Here is a 22,288-nt window from a genome sequence, read left to right as displayed (position 1 = left end):
TATACAAAAAAACACAAACAGGGAAGCAAAATAGGACAACTTAGCAGCATTTCTAAAAAATAAAAATGCAGTAATTATTAGACCAATTCAATGTACATGGTACTGAAGGATAGATTCTAATTAAGCATACTGAACCACTTAGAAGATAAAACCTAACTAACTATAGGCCACTTGCTAATTTCCCTTTCCTGACCAAGGTTCTGGAGTGAGTGATCGCAAACCAGATCCAGGCGCTTTTGTAAGAAACTTGATTTTCTGGATCCATTTCAATGGGAGTTTAGGCCCTGTTTTGGCACAGAAACTGCTTTGGTTGCCCTGTATGATGACCTCTGTCGAGAGAGAGAGACAAGGGAAACAGGTCCCTGTTAATTCTTCTCGATCTCTCAGCAGCTTTCGATAGAATCAACCATGGCATCCTTCTGGAGCAACTGCCCAAACTAGGGGTGGGTGGCACCGCTTTGCGGTGGTTCTAGTCCTACTTGGATGGTCGTTCCCAGAGGGTGTTGCTTGGGGAATGCTTTTCAGCCCCATGGAACCCTCAACGTGGGGTTCTGCAGGGCTCAGTCCCATCCCCTACATTGTTTAACATCTACATGAAACCACTGGGTGGGGTTTCCCGGAGGTTTGGAATACGTTGTCAGCAGTACGCTGATGACACTCAGCTCTGTTTCTCCTTTACATCTGCAGGTGAGGCAGTGGAAATACTGTTGTCTTGCCTCAGTAATGGACTGGATGAGAGCCAACAAACAAACTCAAACTAAATAAGACTTCCTCTGAAGGAGCAGGTTTGTACCTTGGGGATACTCCTGGATCCTTTGCTGTTGCTCGAGGCTCAGGTGGCCTCAGTGCCTTCCATCAGCTTCAGCTGGTGGCCCAGCTACGCCCCTATCTGAACAAGGATAGCCTAATTACTGTTGTCTATGCTCTGGTAACCTCAAGGTTAGATTACTGCAACGCGTTATATGTGGGGCTGAGTCTGAAGACAGTTCAGAAACTTCAGCTAGTGTAGAATTCAGCGGCCAGGTTCCTCACCGGAGCAAGACAGTTTGAACACATAGCACTGATCCTGGTCTGACTGCACTGGCTACCAGTTAGTTTCCGGGCCCAATTCAAAGTGCTGGTTTTCACCCATAAAGCCATAAATGGCTCAGGACCGCAATACCTCAAGGGATGCCTCTTTCCATATGAACCTACCCGGACCCTGAGATCATCTTCTGAGGCCCTTCTTCCTGTGCCTCCTTCTCGAGGGGTCCAGAGGGTGGCAACAAGAGAACGGGCCTCCTCTGCAGTGGCTCCCCATCTGTGGAATGCTCTCCCCAGGGATGTTTGCCAGGCACCTTCATTATACACCTTCAGGCACCAGGCAAAACGTTCCTTTTTTTAATCAGGCCTTTGGTTGATTTGATTGACATCCTATGCCCTTTTAAAATGTGGGTTTTTTTGGTGTGTGTGTGTGTGTGTTATTGGGTTGTTGTTTGTATTCTGATTATATATTTTGTGGTTTTATATCTTGATTTTATTCTGTGAACCACCCTGAGACCTCTGGGTATAGGGCGATATATAAATTCAATAATAATAATAATAATAATAATAATAATAATAATAATAATATGATTTTAAGTTAATATGAGAAGCCCCATGTCAGATTGGGTGAAGGTCATACTGCACCTCCATCCATGTGGCCTGGAGCTTCTCACAGAATACTGGTGGCAGAGGAATGGTTACTAGCCATGATGGCTGTGCTCTGCCTCCACAGTCAGAGAACAGATGCTTCTGAATACCAGTTTCTGGAAACCGCAGGGGGTGAGAGGGCTCTTTTTGTGCTCGGGTGCTGCTAGTGGGAGCCAGTGTGGTGTAGTGGTTAAGAGCGGTGGACTCGTAATCTGGGGAACCGGGTTTGCGTCTCCGCTCCTCCACATGCAGCTGCTGGGTGACCTTGGGCTAGTCACACTTCTTTGAAGTCTCTCAGCCTCACTCACCTCACAGAGTGTTTGTTGTGGGGGAGGAAAGGAAAGGAGATTGTTAGCCGCCTTGAGACTCCTTAAGGGGAGTGATAAAGTGGGATATCAAATCCAAACTCCTCCTCTTCCTCCTCTTCTTCCCATAGGCATCTGGTTAATCACTGTGAGAACAGGATGCTGGACCAGATGGGCCATTGGCTGGATCCAACAGGCTCTTATGTTTTAATGCATTGCAATGACTCCCATCCAGTGCTAGTTTTCTAGAAAAAGAGGAGCTGGAACTCACCACGAATGCTTCCCTTGTTCTCTCATAATGACAATGGTGCCCACCTGAGAGGTGCTGGAACTGAGTTCCAGCTGATAAAGAGCCCTGCTCCCATCCCACCAGAATAATGTAAGAAAGGGCCTCTGGCTGGTATGGAGTTGGGAACAATGACTTATGAGCATCTGGTATTGCAATCATGCCTTCAGCATTATTAATGTCAAAAGCGCTTCCCTCCTTTCTGTGGCCCTTCTCGGGAGGCAATGTAAAAGCAAATGGGTTATCTCTGCAGCTGGTAACAGAATGTGTTGTTGTTGTTGGGGGGGGGGCGGGAGTCCATGAATTTCCGAGTTAACATATCTAGCGGAATGGTTTCCAGATGGACAGAGAGACCCTTTTGCAAAGGTACCATAATGCATCCCATCTGCAGGGCTGAGAATTTCTATAGCAAGCATGTATCTAATTAGAATAAATCACTGATCAGCATCCTTGTTTGGGTTCTAAATGCTCACCTGCTTCTAAATATTTCGAAAGCTACAGGTAAAATAGCCTAAATATTAGACACACATGCAGGCACACACCTGCATCTTGCGATGAATAAATTACATGTTCCAGTTGGGAAATGCATCGTTTGAGACTGCAAAGCAAGGAACCACTAAATAGGACCACTAAAATTAAGCCACGTGCAGTTAAAAGGTATTGGGGGTGGGGAAATCACTGTCACACATCTATTTAAAAAATACCCTATTCAGGGAAGGCATAATTTATAAATTGAGATGCAGGTGGCGCTGTGGTCTAAATCACAGAGTTTAGGGCTTGCCGATCAGAAGGTCGGCGGTTCGAATCCCCGTGAAGGGGTGAGCTCCCGTTGTTCGGTCCCAGCTCCCAGCAGTTCAAAAGCATGTCAAGTACAAGTAGATAAATAGGTACCACTCCGGTGGTAAGGTAAACGGTGTTTCCGTGCACTGCTCTGGTTCGCCAGAAGCGGCTTAGTCATGCTGGCCACATGACCCGGAAGCTATCTGCAGACAAACGCCGGCTCCCTCGGCCTATAGAGTGAGATGAGCGCATAACCCCAGAGTTGTCTGTGACTGGACCTAATGGACCTACCTTTCTTTGCCTTTAATTTATAAATTACCATGGGCTTTGAATTCCAAAAGGATTTAAGGTGAACCTTTGGACGGGCTCCACACTTTGCCACCATCCCTCCCTTCTCTTCTAATATCAATGGAAAGCCCAGAATGTATTGGCTATTTATGAAATTCTGATTCCCCCTGGGAATCTTGCTCTCTTGCCTAAAAAAAGCAGTCATGTGCCTACTGCTGTGCCTTATAGCACATGCATGCTGGATGTGAATGTGCATTGGAATGCATACCAGTGCTATGTTACTCTCCCATATCCCCCCCCATCCCTGCCTCGTCTGCATGTCCAGCTGCCACTTATTATTTCCCCCTGATGAAAAAGTAAATTGGACAGACTCGAACATCAGGAAGGTTCGAGATCACTGGGATAATCAACCTGGCATGTGATTGAAGCATGGTGCAGGTGCATCAGTGGGCGAGCCAGAATGGCTCCACTAAACAAGCCACACAGCACCGAGTGACCCTCCCTCCCACCTTGCCCCTCCCATTCAATGGTATTGACTCTGCTGCCAGGAGGCCAACTGCAGGGGTGCCAACGTGAATGGAATATTGTGGGAGCCCAGGTAAGCCCTGCCCCACACATGATGCAGTGCACACATCCCATTTGAACAGCAATGCCCTTTTTTTGGGGGGGGCAAGCCCCTCAAATATTTTATTGTGGGGGGGGGCAAAGCCCCCATGGTCCCTAGGAGCTGGCTCCTATGGCCAAGTGCATAGCAAAGGCATATTGCTTTTGATATGGAAGGTATGACGTAGTGATCGTGACCAGAAGCCATTGACAGCCTCATCCTCCATGAATTTACCTAAACCCTTTAAAAGACATTCATGCTGGTGGCTGTCAGTACATCCTGAGAAGGCAATTTCCATGCTTTAACTATGTGCTGTCCGAAAAGTACCGTATTTTTCACTCTATAAGACACACCATAGGATGCACCTAGTTTTTGGAGGAGGAAAACAAGAAAAAAAATATTCTGAATCTCAGAAGCCAGAAAACAAGAGGGATAGCTGCGCAGTAAAAGCAGCGATTCCTCTTGCTGTTCTGGCTTCTGGGATATAGCTGTGCAGCCTGCATTCGCTCCATAGACGCACACACATTTCCCCTTACTTTTTAGGAGGAAAAAAGTGAGTCTTATAGAGCAAAAAATACAGTACTTGCTTTTTTTTGTGTGTGTGTCCCAAATGTCTCAACATTCAGCATCATTCAGTGGCCTCACGTTCTAATTTTATGAGAGGCCTATCCCATTTCTTCTCACCATGCTTGCAAAATACAAACTTCTGCCGTGTCTCCTCAGTTACTCGCCTTTGTGTGAAATGGAAAAGCCCCAAATGTTGTAACCTTCCCAACCTCATGTTCACTCTGGTTGCCTTTTCCTGTAACTTTCCCTATTCTGCAACATCACTTTTGAGTTAAGGTTGTAACCAGAGCTCTTCACCCAACTCAAAAGTGTGGTCACACCACAGATTTGCATTATGATATTGGCAGCTTTATTCTCAATCATTTCCCTAATGATCCCTAGCATGGAATTTGCGTTTTTAAAGTGACTAAACTTAGCAGAGGAAGGAGGGCAGGAGGGAGGCCTGTCTCCCCCACAGAGACAGCACATGCAGCATTGCTTTCCTGCTAGGGATTTTGGGCCTGGCAATCTCACCCTCCGGCAGGAAAAGACCAGGGGCCTGAGAGTACCTGCCGCCACTGGCATCAATCTACCTTTCTCTTCCCTTGAGAAGTTGCTTGCAATACATCCTGTCAATGACATGTGCCTGCGCTTAGAGATTAGGAGAACAACTGAAATCCTGCCTCCCAAGCAAGGTCTCCCTTGCCCTGTACTCTAGAGTGGCACAATATTTAAATCGGCCCTCAGTGTACGTTTATTGGACCTCACATAGATATCTCCTGCTCTACAGTATAGTTCTGAAACAAGACCACAAGGAAACAATTAGAACAATAACTAAAAACAAAACCAATTTTGTTACCCTAGCCATCTCCTTTGGTGCTTAGCGTGCACACACTTTTACACCTCCTCCAATCTTTCTCCTTCCCTTAGTGCAGAAGTTTTCAACCTTTTTGAGTCCACTGCTTCCTTGACCAACTACATTCTTTCTGTGTCACCCCTGTTAGGCATAGGAGCCCAGTTATGTCACCCCTTGCCTTCAGAGCTGGCAGCCTCTAACCATTTTTCAAACACCCTCTGTTAGTGGAGTGTTTTTTCAACAGCCTCTCCTCTCCCTGAAGAAGATGATGATGAAGAAGAAGAGTTTGGATTTGATATCCTGCTTTATCACTACCCCAAGGAGTCTCAAAGTGGCTAACAATCTCCTTTCCCTTCCTTCCCCACAACAAACACTCTGTGAGGTGAGTGGAGCTGAGAGACATCAGAGAAGTGTGACTGGCCCAAGGTCACCCAGCAGCTGCATGTGGAGGAGCGGGGATGCAAACCTGGTTCACCAGATTATGAGTCCACCACTCTTAACCACTACACCACACTGAGAGTCCTCTGGGCAACCACAGTTGCCAACCCTGGTCTTTGAGCTACTTCCCCTGTCCCAAAGAGAGGTGCCTCCTCACACTGCTCCACAGGGGCCTGGGAAGCACCCCCTGGCCTGTCCCAGAGGCACCATCCACCTGGGGAGCTTGTAGCCAGGGCTGCTGCAACAAACAGCTGTGCAAGCCTTTGGGAGGCAGAGATGTGAGAGGGCATCAGAGGAGGGAGGGAAGGAAAGAAAGAGAGACAGAGGCCAGTGTTGCTTGCGGCACCCCTGACTATCATTCAAGGCACCCCAGGGTGCCATAGCACAGTGGTTGAAAAACACTGCCTTAGAGGTTCCTAAACAGCAACAAAGAGCAAAACGGCAGCACTGTTATTTGAGTGACACACAGTAGGCTGGGGCTCAACATACTTGTGGGTCCCAACTCTTTAGTTGAAGACACTATCCCTCCCCTCCCCCCTCTTTCTCTCTCTCTTCATTCAATTTATATCCACCCCCTTCCTCTCAAAGAAGTCCAGCGTTTCAAATACATCAATAACAATAGCATCAAAGACATTCTGAAAGCATTTTAAAACGTTCAAAAAAAAACTGTTAATCACATTCTAATCTAGGATAGCTGACACTAAATGAAGGTTAAGTAGCAACAACCATAAAAACAGTAACTGTTCGTTGGAGAATAGACTGTAGTTGAGAACTATTTGTATATCTTAAAAACTAATGGAAATAATCTACAAAAAAGTAGCACCGGTAACTTAGTTACTGTTATCTCACTGACATAAATGTATTTGTAGACACAGCAAAGGAAGAGAGTAATACAATAGGTGTTTTGCTACTGTAACAAAACTAGAAGCAGATAAAATATTAGAGACCAGAAATAAGAAGTCATGGAACCGCGGCAAAATAAAATGAACGTTTGCCGCAATTGAGATATAATATGGCAATGACTCAGTCTGTCTTCCACATTGCCTTCTCACAAAACAACCCTAAGCTTCTCCCCCCCGCTAAAAACAACAACCAGCCAACCACAACTGCTTGTTTTTCTTTAGTGTAAAACTTGGCTACATACATTGCAATTTTCATGCTGCCGGATGTTGTGTGATCTCTTTGCTAGGCTGCAGCTCATCAGGAATTATGTGACTTTTCCCATGAAATTTCTCAGTTTATGACAAAAATTTGTGCCGAACAAAAATAAGATTGCCAGTAACCTGTCCCGGGGGTAAAATACACTCTCTAGTTTTAATTAATGTAGCAGTAATTCATTCCCCACTCTCCTGTTCAAAGCGAAGAGATGCTTCAGATGAAATGAATCTTGAGCAGCTGTCATCAGCTTAGTTGCAATTCTTTTCTTTAGGCAGAGATACCCACCTAATGACTGGACTTCCAGGTCCAAGAAACACTATTGACTGTAGAAAACATCTTTCTCCAGCTCCTTGACTAAATGTAGAATGATGTTCCATTAAGGGGGGAGGAATCCAAAGAATATTTTATAATGATGTGGTTAGTGAGAATGCTATTAGGACAACTGATGCATTAATTTTAAGCTGAATTTCACAGCAAGAATTGAAAATGAGGGTATCCTACTAGGTGATAAAACGGCTTGTCATAAGACCCCTGGTGACATGTCATTTTCTAAGCAAGTGGACAATGTTTGATAAAAGGAGTTGGTAGAAGGCTGGGTGTTTGGAGATTTTTTTTTTATGGTAATAAAAAAAATCTGACAATGTTTTTTGAAATGATTTGTTTGTATAGCGAAAGGAGAAGCAAATGGACTATAGTAAGAACAATGCTTCTTGTTATTCTGCATTAAGGACGATGCTACAGACTTAGAGAATTATGCTACCCTGCTGATGCTTCTTTTAGGCATAGTGTTGTAAGCATATGGGATACCTCCCCAAAGCTTTGTAATATTTGGCCCAGTCTGGATGCTCAGTTCTTGCCTTGCTAAGCTACAGTCTAGCAGCTGGCAGCAAACAACAAGACCAAACACTTCTTTCTTGCTCTGTCCCCTTGCCCCTTCCTTTCTTGGTGCTTACAACCTAGTTTAATTAAACTAGTTAGTAACAACTGCGTTTGAAATAAGGAGCTGTGGTTTAATACCAGTGTATTAATATTCAAGCTCTAAGATCCTTGTTAGCGAACATATTAATCTGAGGCTGTGTACACACAATACCTTTAAAGCACTTTGAAAACACATTCTCTCCTTCAAAAAATTGTGAGCACCAGAGCCCACAAGGCAAGGCAACCACCTCAGACGGCAAGATCCACAGGAGCAACAGAGCTCAAAGTAGATCAATAAGAGCATGTCTATCATAGAATAACAGAATTGGAAGGGACTACAAAATTTTCTTCCCCACTTGTTACTGGTGGATGTGCCCATATTCTCCTGTGTGTTAAAAGTTAGGAAGTGGTAAAGTTCCCCACATGTGGTTGGCTGCCTGGCTGAGTTAGTAGTTTATTGTTTGTGATGTTGCATGGGAAAGGCATCCAACTAGCTTGGAAAGCTGTACTTAAAACTTTCCTGGTTTGGATGCCACAGGAAACTGTGGTTTAACAAACCATTATACCTTCCTCAAAGCTCAGCTTGTGAGGGGAGGAAGGCAAGGGAGTGGGGGTTGGGGAGAGAGTGAACACCATGGGCATGTTTCATTGGAAATGTTCACATCTAAACCAAGTTTATATCTCTGTCTTTGAACCCCATTATAGTTAATTGCCCTGATCCAGCAGTTTATTAAAGGGACAGAAATTCTGATCTATATACAGACCTCCTCCATACATCAACATGGGAACACAGGAGAATAGGAAGCTACCTTATACTAAGTCTGACCATTGGTTCATCTAGCTTAGTATTGTATATTCTGATTGGCAGAGTCTCTCGAGGGTTTCAGATAGGGAACTCTCCCAGCCCTGCCTGGGATTGAACATGGGGTTTTCTGCATCCGGTAGGCCACTATGAGAACAGGATGTTGGACTGGATGGGTATATAAAAGTAGGGAAATAGATAATAAACACTTCCCTCTCCGACTTTCATCTTGCCTTTAGGGCAGCAGACATGGTTCTTCCTTTAATCCGCACAACAACTCTGTGAGGTAGGTCCATCTGAGAGATGGCAACTAGTCCAAGGTCACTCAGTAAATTTGGCCACTGAGACGGATTCACACTCAGGTCCCCCCCCCCAACTAGCCACCACAACACACTGGCTTTTAGTTGGCAGGGTTCTGGAAAGGTATACAGTCTCTTTTATTATTTTGGTACTTCTTAATATATTCATTATATTTATATGCTCTTTTTCACCCATCATGGAACTCAAAGTGGCATTTATACAGTTCCCAGGAACTGCTTTTCCACTGGAACACTGACCAAACCTATACCTGCTAGGCTTCAGCAAGACGGTTGTTATCAGATAACTTCAGACCATGCAAGGTGTTTCCTTGTGGTTTTAACCAGAACCATCCTTCAGTCCATGAAAAAACTACTTTTAAACTATGAACATTGAATTGAAAAGTGCAAGGAGCAAAAAGCAGGGACAATTGGGTGGTTGGATGAAGAAGGCAACTTACAGTAAATGACAGGAAAGAAGAAAACAATGTCCCTTCGTCGTATCTGGATAGTTTGGCCAAGACTCCTTCCAGAATTGTGACAAACTGGAGGAACAAAAGAAGATATACTTCAGTTGCAAGAATAATCAAATCACCCTGATTGCAACTGAGCAAATCAGTATTAAGTCCATCGGAGTAAAAAGGGATTTCCAAGTGTATCAACCAGCTTCTAGCTACGTAGATTGCTTATAGCGATATGACACTTCAATGACGAGATAAAGAACTCTACCCTCTAATTAGCAGGGAGGAAAGTCATTGCAGAAGATTAAGAAAAGTCAAGTTGTATGTGTGTGGGGTAATCTAGTTGACTATTCTGGAGTAAAGATCTGATAATGTCTATAACTAAACATTTGTCCTAAATTAGCACTGTGTCATGGAATACATTAATAAAGAGAATCAAGTATAGCCACTGACTTATTTTTCTTTTGGCATCACCAAGCTTATTAGCTATTATTATTAATAATATAAGTAACTGGAAAGCAGCTGCTTTCAAAGGACAAGCATATCAATGAAAATGTTTAATCCTTTCTTGCTTCAGCCTAAAACAATTTCATCTTCAAATGTTTAGGAGGTTTCTAATTTGGTTTTCTGTTTTGGCAACAAAATTATGCACAAGGAAGAAAATCCCTCTTCTGAGATTCCCTTGCATTTTCAATGTTTGTTGATCAAAAGCAAAAAAATAAAAATAAAGCGAAGCTCCTTTGTGTTGTGTGTGTGTATATCACATGTTCATTAAAGCTCTTTCAGCTGCTCTCTGCCTGCTATATTGGTCATTCTGTGTAGAGAAAGGCAGTTATGTTGGTGCCGTACATTGCAGAAGCTAATGAGAGTGCAACTCCCAAGCATAAGGTGCAAGAAATATGTTACTCCTCGAGAGTAATACCAAATGGAGAACAGCTGGTAGGTCCTTGATGGAGACCCAGAATGGCACGTGTTGTCCCATATGTTCTACAGGTCCTTGTAATTATTTTGTGATCCTTACAGTCCTCCCCTGGTTTGCCTAATTGAAGTTAAAATAAATGCAAGCATGGTGCATTTATTTAATTTATTTAAAACATTTATACAAAGTGTTACAAGGATCACAGGCAGAAGTCTGCGTTGCAAGATGCTTTTTAGTCTGGAAATGGAAAACTAGATGAAGCAGTACTATTGATAAATGGCTGCCATCGCCACACAATATGCCATATATATAAGAATGCTTCTGAGTTCATTGTATTTTGCATTACACCCTTCCTGACAGTTCAAAGTGATTGACAATCACAACATTTAAAAAAGCCACAAGAACTATAAGGATTAAAACCACATAAAGCACCCTCCTAAAAACTTTGGAACCTACCACCCAGAGATAAGATGGAACCAAAAGAAATTACGTTTGGCCAAGTGTTGGGGTTTGACCCAGTCTGGCTACTTTCTGCTCTAGTGCAACTGTGTGTGATGGAAAGCTCAGTAGAGGACCTGGAAAGAGGGGCTGTGGACCCATAGAGGTAAGCTTATAGTCCTAGGACTCTCCCTGCAAACTGGCAATGAACGGCTATAACCAATCAGTCCAGATAATGTGATCAAGTTCAGAAAACAAGAGCTTTGCAGTCTTCGTCTTGAACTGCACTTGGTAAGTTCAGCACCCCTGTGTTGCTTCGTACAGACTGCAATCACGAAATGTTCCGTCTGTCGAGACTGAGTGATGTATGATCTCTCCTGTGAGAAACAACAAACCACCCAAACTTCTTAATGTGTCACATTTTAATGGAAATGCTGTTTAAAAAAGGGAGAGAGAAAAAAGAGAGAGTGATGTTAACAGTGAATCGGTTCACCTGAAGCTGAAGGTTACCTTTGCAACTAGGAGCGTTATCATTTCCTTGACGGTTTCTTCAATTAGTTCATCTATTTTTGAGTGATACTGGTGCTAAGGAGGGGGAAGAAGATGGGGGCAAAATATTATTAGCATAAATCATTGGTAACAAACACTTCTGTCTAGTTTGTTGTTGTATCGGCTGTGATATTTAAATGTTGATCGACACGTGCTCTAGTGTAGTGGGCAGTAATGGATTGATAAAATGCGTTTTTCTTTTTTTCTTTTCTTTTTTTAAACCAAGAAGCCTCTGATAGGATTTCATGAATCATGGTCAAATCCTAGCTTCAGTTCCATGCATGCAGCTGAGCCGACATTAATGAGAGTCAAATGCATGCAGCAGAGGACAAAATCTGGCATCTTTTTTTTTGCTATATGTAAATCATGATAAAAGTGGGCAGCGGTAGGAGAGCGCTTTACATCTGTTCTTAGTTCTGATTGATCCAAAGTGTTGCAATTAAGGCATTCACATTCTTTAAGGTTTTAAACGACTCCTGAAACACAGCCCACGCTGAAAAAGCAACATAGCAGCTGTCTCCTGGTGCACAGCAAATCTGCTGTTGGTCAGAGGGAACGTACAGAGGAGCCGAGTTTAGGCAGACAGGCTGCATTGGGTATAAAGGGTCGCCCACTTCCAGAAAGCCAAGTGGAATTTAATGTTTAGACTCCACTCTTGGCGAAACAAATTAGCTAAGGATGTAAAGTTCCAAATGCAAGTGCTTGTTAAGCACCTGAGCGAATTGGAGCCTTTATGACCAAGTGTAAAAATGATTGAGACATGGGTGTTCTGACTCATGCAAAAGATGGCAATTGCTACACTATAAGGCCCCTCAATTAATACCATGCTGGGGCGTTGGGTTAGTGCTGACGGCTCATAGAAAAGACTGACACCAACTGAACATTCAGCATCGCTTTTGACACAGGATGAGAGCTGCTACCCACCCACTCGATGGGCCCCTCTACCCAATTACTGACCAGATCAAACCTTTCTGTCCTACGGAGCTCTGAGAGAATCACCAAAAGCGTGTGATTCCAGGCAAGGCACGAGAGCTTTCTGCCAAATTTTAACAAAACAATCTTCTACTTTTTCAAAAAAACAGGCTTTTCACTACTAAGCAAACACTACGGGGGGCATTTCTTTTGTTTTTGTCAAAGCACAGAAGAACAAATATTTAATATATGATGAAGTTTCTTTTCCACATTTCTTCCCTCCTACATTAAATAAAACATTGAAAGCGCTGATTTCAGTCACTGTATTTATTTCCACTTGTTTGCGCTAATGTTATTTTAAAATGTTAACATCCAACCAGAAAAAAAACCACATTAAAAGAGACAAATCTGCTATAAATACTAAATCATGCTTTGGGGAATAAGGAGTGTGAGGGGCAATTAGAAGTGTGAGACGCTAGTCCCTCAGAACTGACTTAAGAGTTCCTCGCTAGTTTGAACTGCTCAGTGTTTCTCTTTCCTTCAATAGAACAGTCACATACTACAACAGGAACTTGGAAGAAAACAAAAGAAAATGTAGGACACACTTACCCACTCTTTAGCAAACTTTCAGATGATTGGGGACAGAAATAAAGAGGAAGGTGCAGAAGACAGGAAAAAGAACATATGAAGGTAAACCATAAATAAAAACAAAATCTTCAAAAAAATGGGACCTTCTAAATGGGGGCCATGAAAAAGCAGCAGCATGCACAGAAACAATAAGCAACAAGGAAATGAAATATAATGGATATAATCCCTTTTCACTGAAATACCTGAGATTGCTACCAAAGAGAACCACACGCAGAATACAAAACGGGTTTTTGAAAAGTGATTGTTGCACAGAACACATACACAGAGACATCTCTAGTGAGGCAGAGAAATATCATCTTTGTTGCAATTTGGGGAAAAAAGGAATAGTAATAATAATTCATGTAGAGCTCAGTGGCATGGCAGCTGGTTTTTTGTTTTGGCTTACTGGACTCCAGTTTGGGGATGGCTAAAGTTTGATGGTACCCCCTTGTTTACTGAATCATCATGAGGAAGCTGACACTTGGGAAGAGGCAATTTCCCCAGAATTAACATGTGACTTTTGTCCACCACCTTTTTTTACACCAGAAGAGAATTGGCTTTTGAGTTCAGATTTTTTTTTTAAAAAATTGTATTCAGCATTTTAGGTTAACCATCATAATGTTACAACCTAAAATAACATTTTTATTTCACTCGGTAGAGTCTATCTGATTAATGACCCATTCCCATATCTGCGATGTCGGTCAATTTATTTGGGTTGTGACTGAATGTAAACTACACCTACAACTTCCAATGGGATGTATAACATCTGTTTTGTTGTTCTTCCATTAACTGCATTGTCAGGTTGTGTTGGACTAGCTCGCAGGGATGAAAAGTGTGTGTGTGTGTGCGTAATGCAGCAGCTTTTCCCACAGAGGACCCCCCGAGGCTGAATCTACATATGCAGCAGTATCAGGGGGCAGAATCCTAACCCCAGAGGTATGAACCCTTCCACTTCTGGAAAGCTGTAGATGGAGGATGTGCATTTTGGAAGCTATCCTGTGTTAAAAATAAACGAATCACTGCAGGTAGCAGAAAGAGCAGAAAGGGCTGAATGGCAATATTTGGGAAGGGACCAGAACCCATGCTTTACATGCAGAAGGTGCAAGGTTTGATCCCAAGCCTCTCCAGTTAAGAGGGAACTGGGTAACAGGTGATAGAAAATGCCTCTGTAACCGCTGCCAGTCAGACAGTTCTGGGCTAGACTGGTGAATAGTCTGACTGGTATGAGGCTACACCATGTTGTTTAACTGCCTTGTTCTGATAAGGGGAGTTTTAGAGCAGTAGAACTTGTACCCACAGTGTAGAAGTGGCAGTCATTCTACCACCCATGTGCTGCTACATGTGTACATTCATGCTAAGCCTCGGAAGGGAGGTTTGTTGTTTTAAAGGCACAGGTTTTTGTAACTTGGACCAAACAAGTCAGCGTTTGCATGTGATTGTGTAGGTGTTTACAGGCACTGGAAATGACATAGGGATGCTGGAGGGAGGAGGGTGGAATCTCCCGACTCGGTGCTTTACAACTTGCACAGGGAAAATCAGCAAGAGATGCGTTAAGAAAAGCAGCATTGTTTCAGAATCTCACCTAGTGCTTATCCTCTGCCCCTGACCCTCATGTGAGGAAGGTAAAGACTTCACCTTCAATGACCTCCCCTGCCTGATGCAAAATACACCGTATTTTTTGCTCTATAAGACTCACTTTTCCCCTCCTAAAAAGTAAGTGGAAATGTGTGTGCGTCTTGTGGAATGAATGCAGGCTGCACAGCTATCCCAGAAGCCAGAACAGCAAGAGGGATTGCTGCTTTCATTGCGCAGCGATCCCTCTTGCTGTTCTAGCTTCTGAGATTCAGAATATTTTGTTTCTTGTTTTCCTCCTCCAAAAACTAGGTGCGTCTTGTGGTCTGGTGCGTCTTATAGAGCGAAAAATACGGTACTTGCTGCTGGCTCAGGAAGCCTGGGTACCATGGGCAGCTCTGTGTTTGCACAGGCAAAAAGGGGACTGGGGAAAGGCGATGCAGGTAAGGAAGCAGAAGCCAGTGGCCATCTCCTCTAGTTTGCTGGGGGCCATGTCGCCAGGCTACCCAAAAGACACCCTCTTCCCAAGGGACTAGGTGCTTTGCGCAAACCCTCCACCGCTCCCGCTTCTCCACCTGCTAAAATATATATTCCTTCGCGTGCAGAATCCCTCTTTTCTCCAGCAGCCACAGCCACTTTTGCAGATATTTACTCTGGATGGTGGGATGCAGGCAGCGCTGCTGAGGAGTAGCATGCTACATCATGAAGAACGTGCCGAACAGAACAACTCCCTGGACGTGGAAAACAGCAACGGGCGTTCCCTGGAGGACGTGACCCCGGGACATATATATGTACACGTGCTACCCACTAAGCACAGGACAAACAAAGCTTGCAAATGCACACCATGCACACCAGTGAAAACTATGTTGGCTTGGACCTCATTTTGAAAAGCACCAAGAGATGCACAATGCAGGACATGCCCAAACCCGGCACGCTCTGGCTCTGACGCATGCACGGAAAATGGGACCCTTACAAGCATGTTAGGCTGAGCGGAAGTACACCAAAGGTAGTGAACGTGCAAGCTGGACATTCCCCTAAAGTGCATCGATGCTTTTGAAAATGCGGCCCACGAGATATGGTGGCAATGCATGGAATTTAAAATAAAAATATTCTCTTGACTGATTTTTCCCCCCTCTCTCTTTAAAAAATCTGGGCTTCGTATACAAGTCCAAAAGACATGCTTAATTTGCCACATTATCATATTGTTTTAATCAAGGATGTTTGTTTGTTGGAGGTGAGGGCGGGTGGTGACATTTCTCTTGCTAAGTGTTCATCTTCGTTGGATAAATTATGAGATTTAACTAAAAGGATGGCTAGGTGTGTGCAAAATAATACAGTGTGAAATGTATTGACAAATATGTTTTCAATTAAATTCTCCTTTACAACGCAAATGAGAACAACAACGGCAGCAGCAGCAACAGCAGCACTAGAATGCAGCCAGACTAGCTGTCTGATCCTCAAACCGCTTCGCCAGGGCAAGCTCCATTGGCACAAACAAAGCTTGCGCTGGTGGAAGCGCTGGGAGGATTGTATATTTTAGAGACCGACAGGGCCCTTCGCCTATAGGAATCCATCACTAGGGGCACTGACTCAAAGAAGCACTACATTGTTCCCCCAAACCTGCTCCTTATTCTGAACCCGCAGGGCTAAATAGATAATAATAATAATAATAATAATAATAATAATAATAATAATAATAATAATAATAATTTATTATTTATACCCCACCCATCTGGCTGAGTTTCCCCAGTCACTCTGGGCGGCTCCCAATTGAGTGTTAAAAACAACACAGCATTAAATATTAAAAACTTCCCTAAACAGGGTTGCCTTCAGATGTCTTTTAAAAATAGGATAGCTGCTTATTTCCTTGACATCTGATGGGAGGGCATTCCACAGGGCGGGTGCCACTACCGAGAAGGCCCTCTGTCTGGTTCCCTGTAACCTCACTTCTCGCAATGAGGGAACCGCCAGAAGGCCCTCGGCGCTGGATCTCAGAGAATCTGAATCACAGAATCATAAAGTTGGAGGCACCTTTAGCAGGAAATCTGGTAATACAGTATTATCCAACCTCTGCTTAGTGATGGAGAGTCCACTGTCTTTTCAGGAGGCCTGTTCCATTACTGAACAATTCACACTGTTAGGAAGTTCTTCCTATTTACTTACTTTCTGACATTTATATTATTCTGTGCTCCCCTTACAGAACCCAAAGCAGTGTGGTTCAAAGCCAATGGTTACCCATCCGGCCAAGTGACCAGACCCAGACCTGCTTAGCTTCAGCAAGGTAGTAGTCTCCTGTATCTTCATACCATATTCATAGTTCTTTACATAAGGTTGTAATAAAAAAGATCAGAGGAGTAAAGTAAAATTTATATCAACGATATGCCTTTTGGCTCATGGAGCTGTTTTAAAGCTACCCATTTACTGCTGATAGCTGCAATGCAGGGCATCCTGTCGACTCTCTAATTATTAAACTCCATGGTGTGGATGATGTGGGTTGATGTATGGGGAGGATGTTGGTGGGTAATCCTACTTCTGGCAGACATTGGAATGATAGGCGCTCTGTGGGTGCCTGTTCCAGGTCTCACTGCACAGAAGTTCTGTGGCCCTCTTCAATTTGACTAAAGCAGGCTCCTGCTTGCAGCCAAGTGTCCTCTGATTTATTTGCCATCAGCAGAAGCTGCCATTTTATCCTGCATGCTATAAATCAGCCCTTCTCCATGTAGATTGCATGGTGGCTTCAAAGTTGCTATTCCCATTTGAAATGAACATGTTGGTGAATCAGCTTGTTGTGGTGGTGGCAGGGAGCTACCGCAAGCAAAAAAGGAAGTTGATGCAACCAGGGTCGGATATGTACCAGCCCTCCTAGAGTGCAGGTTAGGTGTACAGCCTTGAGGTCATCTTGGACTCACAGTTGTCCATGGAGGAGCAGGTCAATTCTGTGTCCAGGGCAGCTGTCTACCCATTCCATTGACCTGCCTGCACACTGTCTTGCCAGAGTGGTACATGCTCTGGTTATTTCTTAATTAGACTACTGCAATGTGCTCTACATGTGGCTACCTTTGAAGGTGACTTGGAAACTACAATTAATCCAGGATATGGCTGCCAGACTGGTGACTGGGAGTGGCCACAGGGACCATATCTCATTGGTACGTTTCTGAGCACAATTCAAAGTGTTGGCGTTGACCTTTAAATGGCATTGGCCCTGTATACCTGAAGGAGCGTCTCTATTTCCATCGTTTAGCCCAGACACTGAGGTCTGGCTCTGAAGGCCTTCTGGTGGTTCCCTCAATTTGAGATTTGAAGTTACAGGGAACCAGGCAGAAGGCCTGCTCAGTAGTGGGTCCCACCATGTAGAACGTCCTGTCATCAGATGTCAAAGTGATAAACAACTACACAACTTTCTGGAGTCATCTGAAGGCAGCCTTGTATTGGGAAGTTTTTAATATCTGATGTTTCATTGTATTTTTACATTCTGTTGGAAACTGCCCAGAGTGGCAATTATTATTATTATTATTATTATTATTATTATTATTATTATTATTATTATTTATTATTTGTACCCCGCCCATCTGGGGGGCTTCCAACAGAGATTAAAAATACATTAAAACATCAGTCATTAAAAACTTCCCTAAACAGGGCTGCCTTCAGATGTCTTCTAAACATCAGGTAGTTGTTTATCTCTTTGACATCTGATGGGAGGGCGTTTCACAGGGCAGGAGCCACGACTGAGAAGGCCCTCTGCCTGGTTCCCTGTAACTTGGCTTTTTGCAGTGAGGGAACTGCTAGAAGCCCCTTGGTGCTGGATTTCAGTGTCTGGGCAGAACGATGGGGGTGGAGACACTCCTTCAGGTATACTGGGCCAAGGCCATTTAAGGCTTTAAAGGTTAACACCCAGTCAGATGGGTGGGGTCCTGATAAATAACAACAACAACAACAACAACAACAACAACAACTATGATTACCACAGAATTGCCACTAGATCCACAGTGCTTATTTCACAGTGGAGAAGATGGGAAGAACACGAGAACATACCTTATACCAGCTCAGGACTAAACTAGGGGCCCATCTGCACCATACATTTAAAGCATTGTTGATACCATTTTAAACAGCCATGGCTTCCCTCAAAGAATCCTGGGGGCTGTAGTTTGCTAAGGGCACTGAGAGTTCTTAGGAGGCTCTTATTCCCCTCAGAGAGCTCCAATTCCCAGAGTCCTTTGGCAAGAAGGATTGTTAACTCCTCCCTGGGAATTGTAGATGTGTGAGGGGAATAACGGCTCTCAGGTGCTTCTTCCTCTTGTGGTCCCACCTGTATGGCAGCACTGGAATTCTTTGGGCAGAGAAAGGCATGGATTTGGTGCTCCTATCATGCTGACCCATTGAATCTGTGTGGGGAAAAATCCACCCTAGGAAGCTTTGAAGCACCCAAGTCCTCCAAAGTGCTCTGTAGGAGTGGGATGCTAATTCAGCTAAACTAGTGAGAAACTTTGGCCTGCTTTGTAAGCAGATGAATTCAGTCCATCTATATTCACTTTACTAGGCTGACATTGGGTGCGCATGTGAGAGGCATGTTTCATTATGACACCGCCAACAGATTGTGTGTATGCTGCATTTCTATTAGCGACCACCTGACCTCGGAGAAGAAAAACATACCAGACCCACCAAGAAATATTTGATACACAAGTTATTCCTGTCAATACATTAAATATTCAGAAGAAATATAAATATTTAAGGTGGTAAATTATGTCTGCCAAATGTCTGAACAGCTGCCTTTGAATATAAGGACACAGGGAGAATATGGGTGTATATGTTCAGCAGAATGCACTCCCTAAAATGCCTCAAATTTTTCCATATCTGATCATTTAAAAAAATTAAGAGAAATAATGGCAACATTTGGAGGCTCAGTAGGATTCAGTGGACAGACCTTATATAGGTCTCCTTCTCTCCAAAGGAAGGAATTGTGGATACTCTAAAGGAGGAAACTCAGGCTGTCAATTCAAGATGGGTTGTTTATTGTTTTGCTGGTTTGATTTACTTGTTTTTATCCTGTATTTTATTCTGTGAACCACCCTAAGATCTTATGATGAATATCTTATTCAAAATCTAATAAATAATAATAATAATAATAATAATAATAATAATAATAATAACAACAACAACAACAACAACAACAACAACATTTGGTGGTTATCCTGAATTTTCTGGTGCAATTATCCCATGTATTTTCTAACCATAAAAAGTCCAATAAGAAAACTGATGTAAAAATACGCTGGAAAATGTTGGCAATGTTGTATAGCCTCCACATGAACATATCAGGATGAATGTCTGGAAAAGCATCATTTATAGCAGCATTGTACTCTGAGTGCTCAATAAACAATTGGCCTGGAAGCTCCCTAAATCACAGTTCAAATGGGGTTGTTACTGGGATTGGATTGGGTAGGATGATAGAAGTATAGTTCCTGCTAGTTCCATTACATGTGGTGGAGTGGGAGGTTGCTGCAAATTGACTATTCCTATGTGTGCAATTGACTTAGATGAGTTCCATGATTGATTAAGAGGAAAGGCCTTTTATCAATTGCTAAGGATGTGGGGATAAAATGAGGACAGCAAACACATGGAGGAATTCTACTGGAAAGGAGGGGCAAGATTATGTCCCAGGGCTACTGTCAGAAGCAGCCTGCTTGGTTCCCTGGCAGGTGTGTCACTTAAGAGGGGGGACGGTGAGGTGGTGTGGGGTTGGTGTGGTGCAGATGCACTGGCAGAACCCATCTGATGCTCCCACTGGTATGTCCACACTGTACAGACACCCCCACTGCCTCACCCCTTCACCCTCCCCATAAGCATCATCAATGCGCTTGCCAGGAAGGAAGCCTTGTGGCTCAAGTTGCTTCTGGCTGCTGTGGCTCTGCGAGCACCTTTGGTTCAGCAACCAAGAGCTCAGTTAGCCTGGGGAATAGTAAAGCATCCCACCAGCAAACCCTTCTAGGCTGTGGCTGGCATGAGACTAAGAATGCAGCAACTGTCAATAACGTTATCCCTTTGGAAATGAGTTGGGTTTGGCCACATGGAAGGCTGAATCAAATACACCCCTACTTTGTTTGAGAAAAGAGATGGATAAAATGGTTAATTTAGTGTCGTTGGCATAAATATCCCTTGCCATACTGCAGTCCTTATTAGTCAATCACTTTATATATTAGCAGTTATACATTTCTGAGAGAAACAGGAGAAAAGCAAAGAGAAATGAGATGGCATGAGACACTGGGATGAGGTAGGAATTCATTAAAATGAATAAAAGAGAAAACAAAAGACTTGGAGGGGAGAAGGCGGGGTGTATGTAATCCTGCAGTCCTAAACAGTAACTTATGCACAGATAACTCACATCTGATTTGCAGGTCTATTAGTTCAGCTATTTGTTAAAAACGTCATACCAGAGCAACTGCTACTTCACACAATCGCTATGCAATCTGTGTACCACAGTATCAATACTTTCTCAAAGAGGCACATGTGGATTTGCCTAAGACATGTTAAAGGCTGATTCTTTGTGCAACTGAATTGCTGCTTGTTATCAACCATTATGGGTCATGGATTTGCAAGAACAATGTGAGTGACAAATCAAGTAAAATGGGAGTTGGACAGGGGTAACTGAGGCTGGCAAGCACCTTTTACCTATGCTATACCTGATGGGAAATGAAACTGATACAACGGAGAAATGGTAAATTAAAACCCCAAAGAATCAAATTTCTCACCATCACATGTACAGGTAGCTGGTAGAACAATCCTATGCATATCTGCTCAGAAGTACGGTAAGTCCTGTTTAGTTCAACAGGACTTACTCACAGGTAAATGTGCATAGGAACGCAGCCTACGCTTACTCCCAGCCTTGGCATTTGTGTAAGGCCTAGAATTTATTTCAACTAATAGTGTTATTATTAGAGGTGCTGGAAAGCTGTATTTGTAAAGAGATACTAGGCTTAAGGCAGGAACACGGAATGCTGGGGCTCTTTACAAACTTGACTATTGGAAGAGTTTAGAAGTGTCACTTCAGGCCAGTTGCCAGAAACCTCTAGCAGACGTTCCTATAGCAGACGTTCCTATAGATCATAATGGATCAAAACAGCAAGGAATTATGGGGCAGAAATAATTGAGCTGCAGCAGCTTCATTACGACTGTCTTCCTGAGGTTGTTTTGAAAAAGTGCAACGAAAAGGCAGCACCAAGACAGAAGATGCAAGGCAAATTCTGTGGTTCTGGGCTAACTTCAGACCAGGAGTGGTGAGAGTTCATTTACTGTAAGTACATGCTTTGACTTGGGTGAGGGAAGCCTTTAGTGCTCACAACTGTAAGGTTGCATCCCGGGATTATATAAAAAGAGGGACATCTAAAAGAACAAATAGCATACCAAACAAACAAAAGAAAATGAGGACCAAAGGACCTGCTCCAATGCTCACTGTACTCAGTCTAATCTCCCCATGAATCCATTTGGATTGGTGCTTTATTTTGTAAGTATCAGAATGAGAGAAATATTTCAAGAAAATAAAAAAAGCTAGAATAACCCATGTGACATAGATTCTGAACATGAGGAGTTGTTGTATGCGCTACTGAAAATGAGATACGAGAATCCAAGCCCTGTGTCTGAACTGGTCATAAACAGAGATGAGAAAAATGTTGAACAGAGTTTCAAGCCTTCCAAACAAAAGAGGATTATGATTATGCATTTCATTGAGCCCAATTCAGCATGTCTTTCTGCTTCACAACATCACATGTGGAAATGTTCAAGTTGTGATAATGTCTTTGAGAAGTAAAACACATTAGACCAGCAGATGATAAAACTGGACCAGTTTGGAACCTTTGAGTCATTAAGGACCC

General features: G+C 43.3%; 1 protein-coding gene and 1 long non-coding RNA gene across 23 annotated transcripts in view; both read right to left on the bottom strand.

The window, feature by feature from the left end:
* Nucleotides 1-22,288, bottom strand: part of CADPS (calcium dependent secretion activator) — a 340,568-nt gene that overhangs the window by 52,249 nt on the left and 266,031 nt on the right. For 13 of the 22 annotated variants that reach the window (XM_053378320.1, XM_053378327.1, XM_053378324.1 and 10 more), the window contains 3 exons: nucleotides 12,837-12,851; nucleotides 11,277-11,351; nucleotides 9,410-9,493 (listed from right to left, as the gene is read on the bottom strand). In XM_053378320.1, coding sequence (XP_053234295.1) covers nucleotides 9,410-9,493; nucleotides 11,277-11,351; nucleotides 12,837-12,851 — 174 coding nt within the window. The remainder of the gene's footprint in view (nucleotides 1-9,409; nucleotides 9,494-11,276; nucleotides 11,352-12,836; nucleotides 12,852-22,288) is intronic. The other 9 variants (XM_053378321.1, XM_053378329.1, XM_053378337.1 and 6 more) reach the window with 1 other exon arrangement.
* Nucleotides 13,439-14,635, bottom strand: LOC128408507 (uncharacterized). The gene is made up of 2 exons (XR_008329112.1): nucleotides 14,148-14,635; nucleotides 13,439-14,111 (listed from the first exon to the last, which is right to left on the bottom strand). It is a non-coding gene; the product is annotated as an uncharacterized LOC128408507 (long non-coding RNA).

The sequence above is a fragment of the Podarcis raffonei genome, chromosome 2 (assembly GCF_027172205.1).
Source record: "Podarcis raffonei isolate rPodRaf1 chromosome 2, rPodRaf1.pri, whole genome shotgun sequence".
Lineage (NCBI taxonomy): Eukaryota > Metazoa > Chordata > Lepidosauria > Squamata > Lacertidae > Podarcis > Podarcis raffonei.
This window is presented reverse-complemented; position numbering and strand designations above follow the sequence as displayed.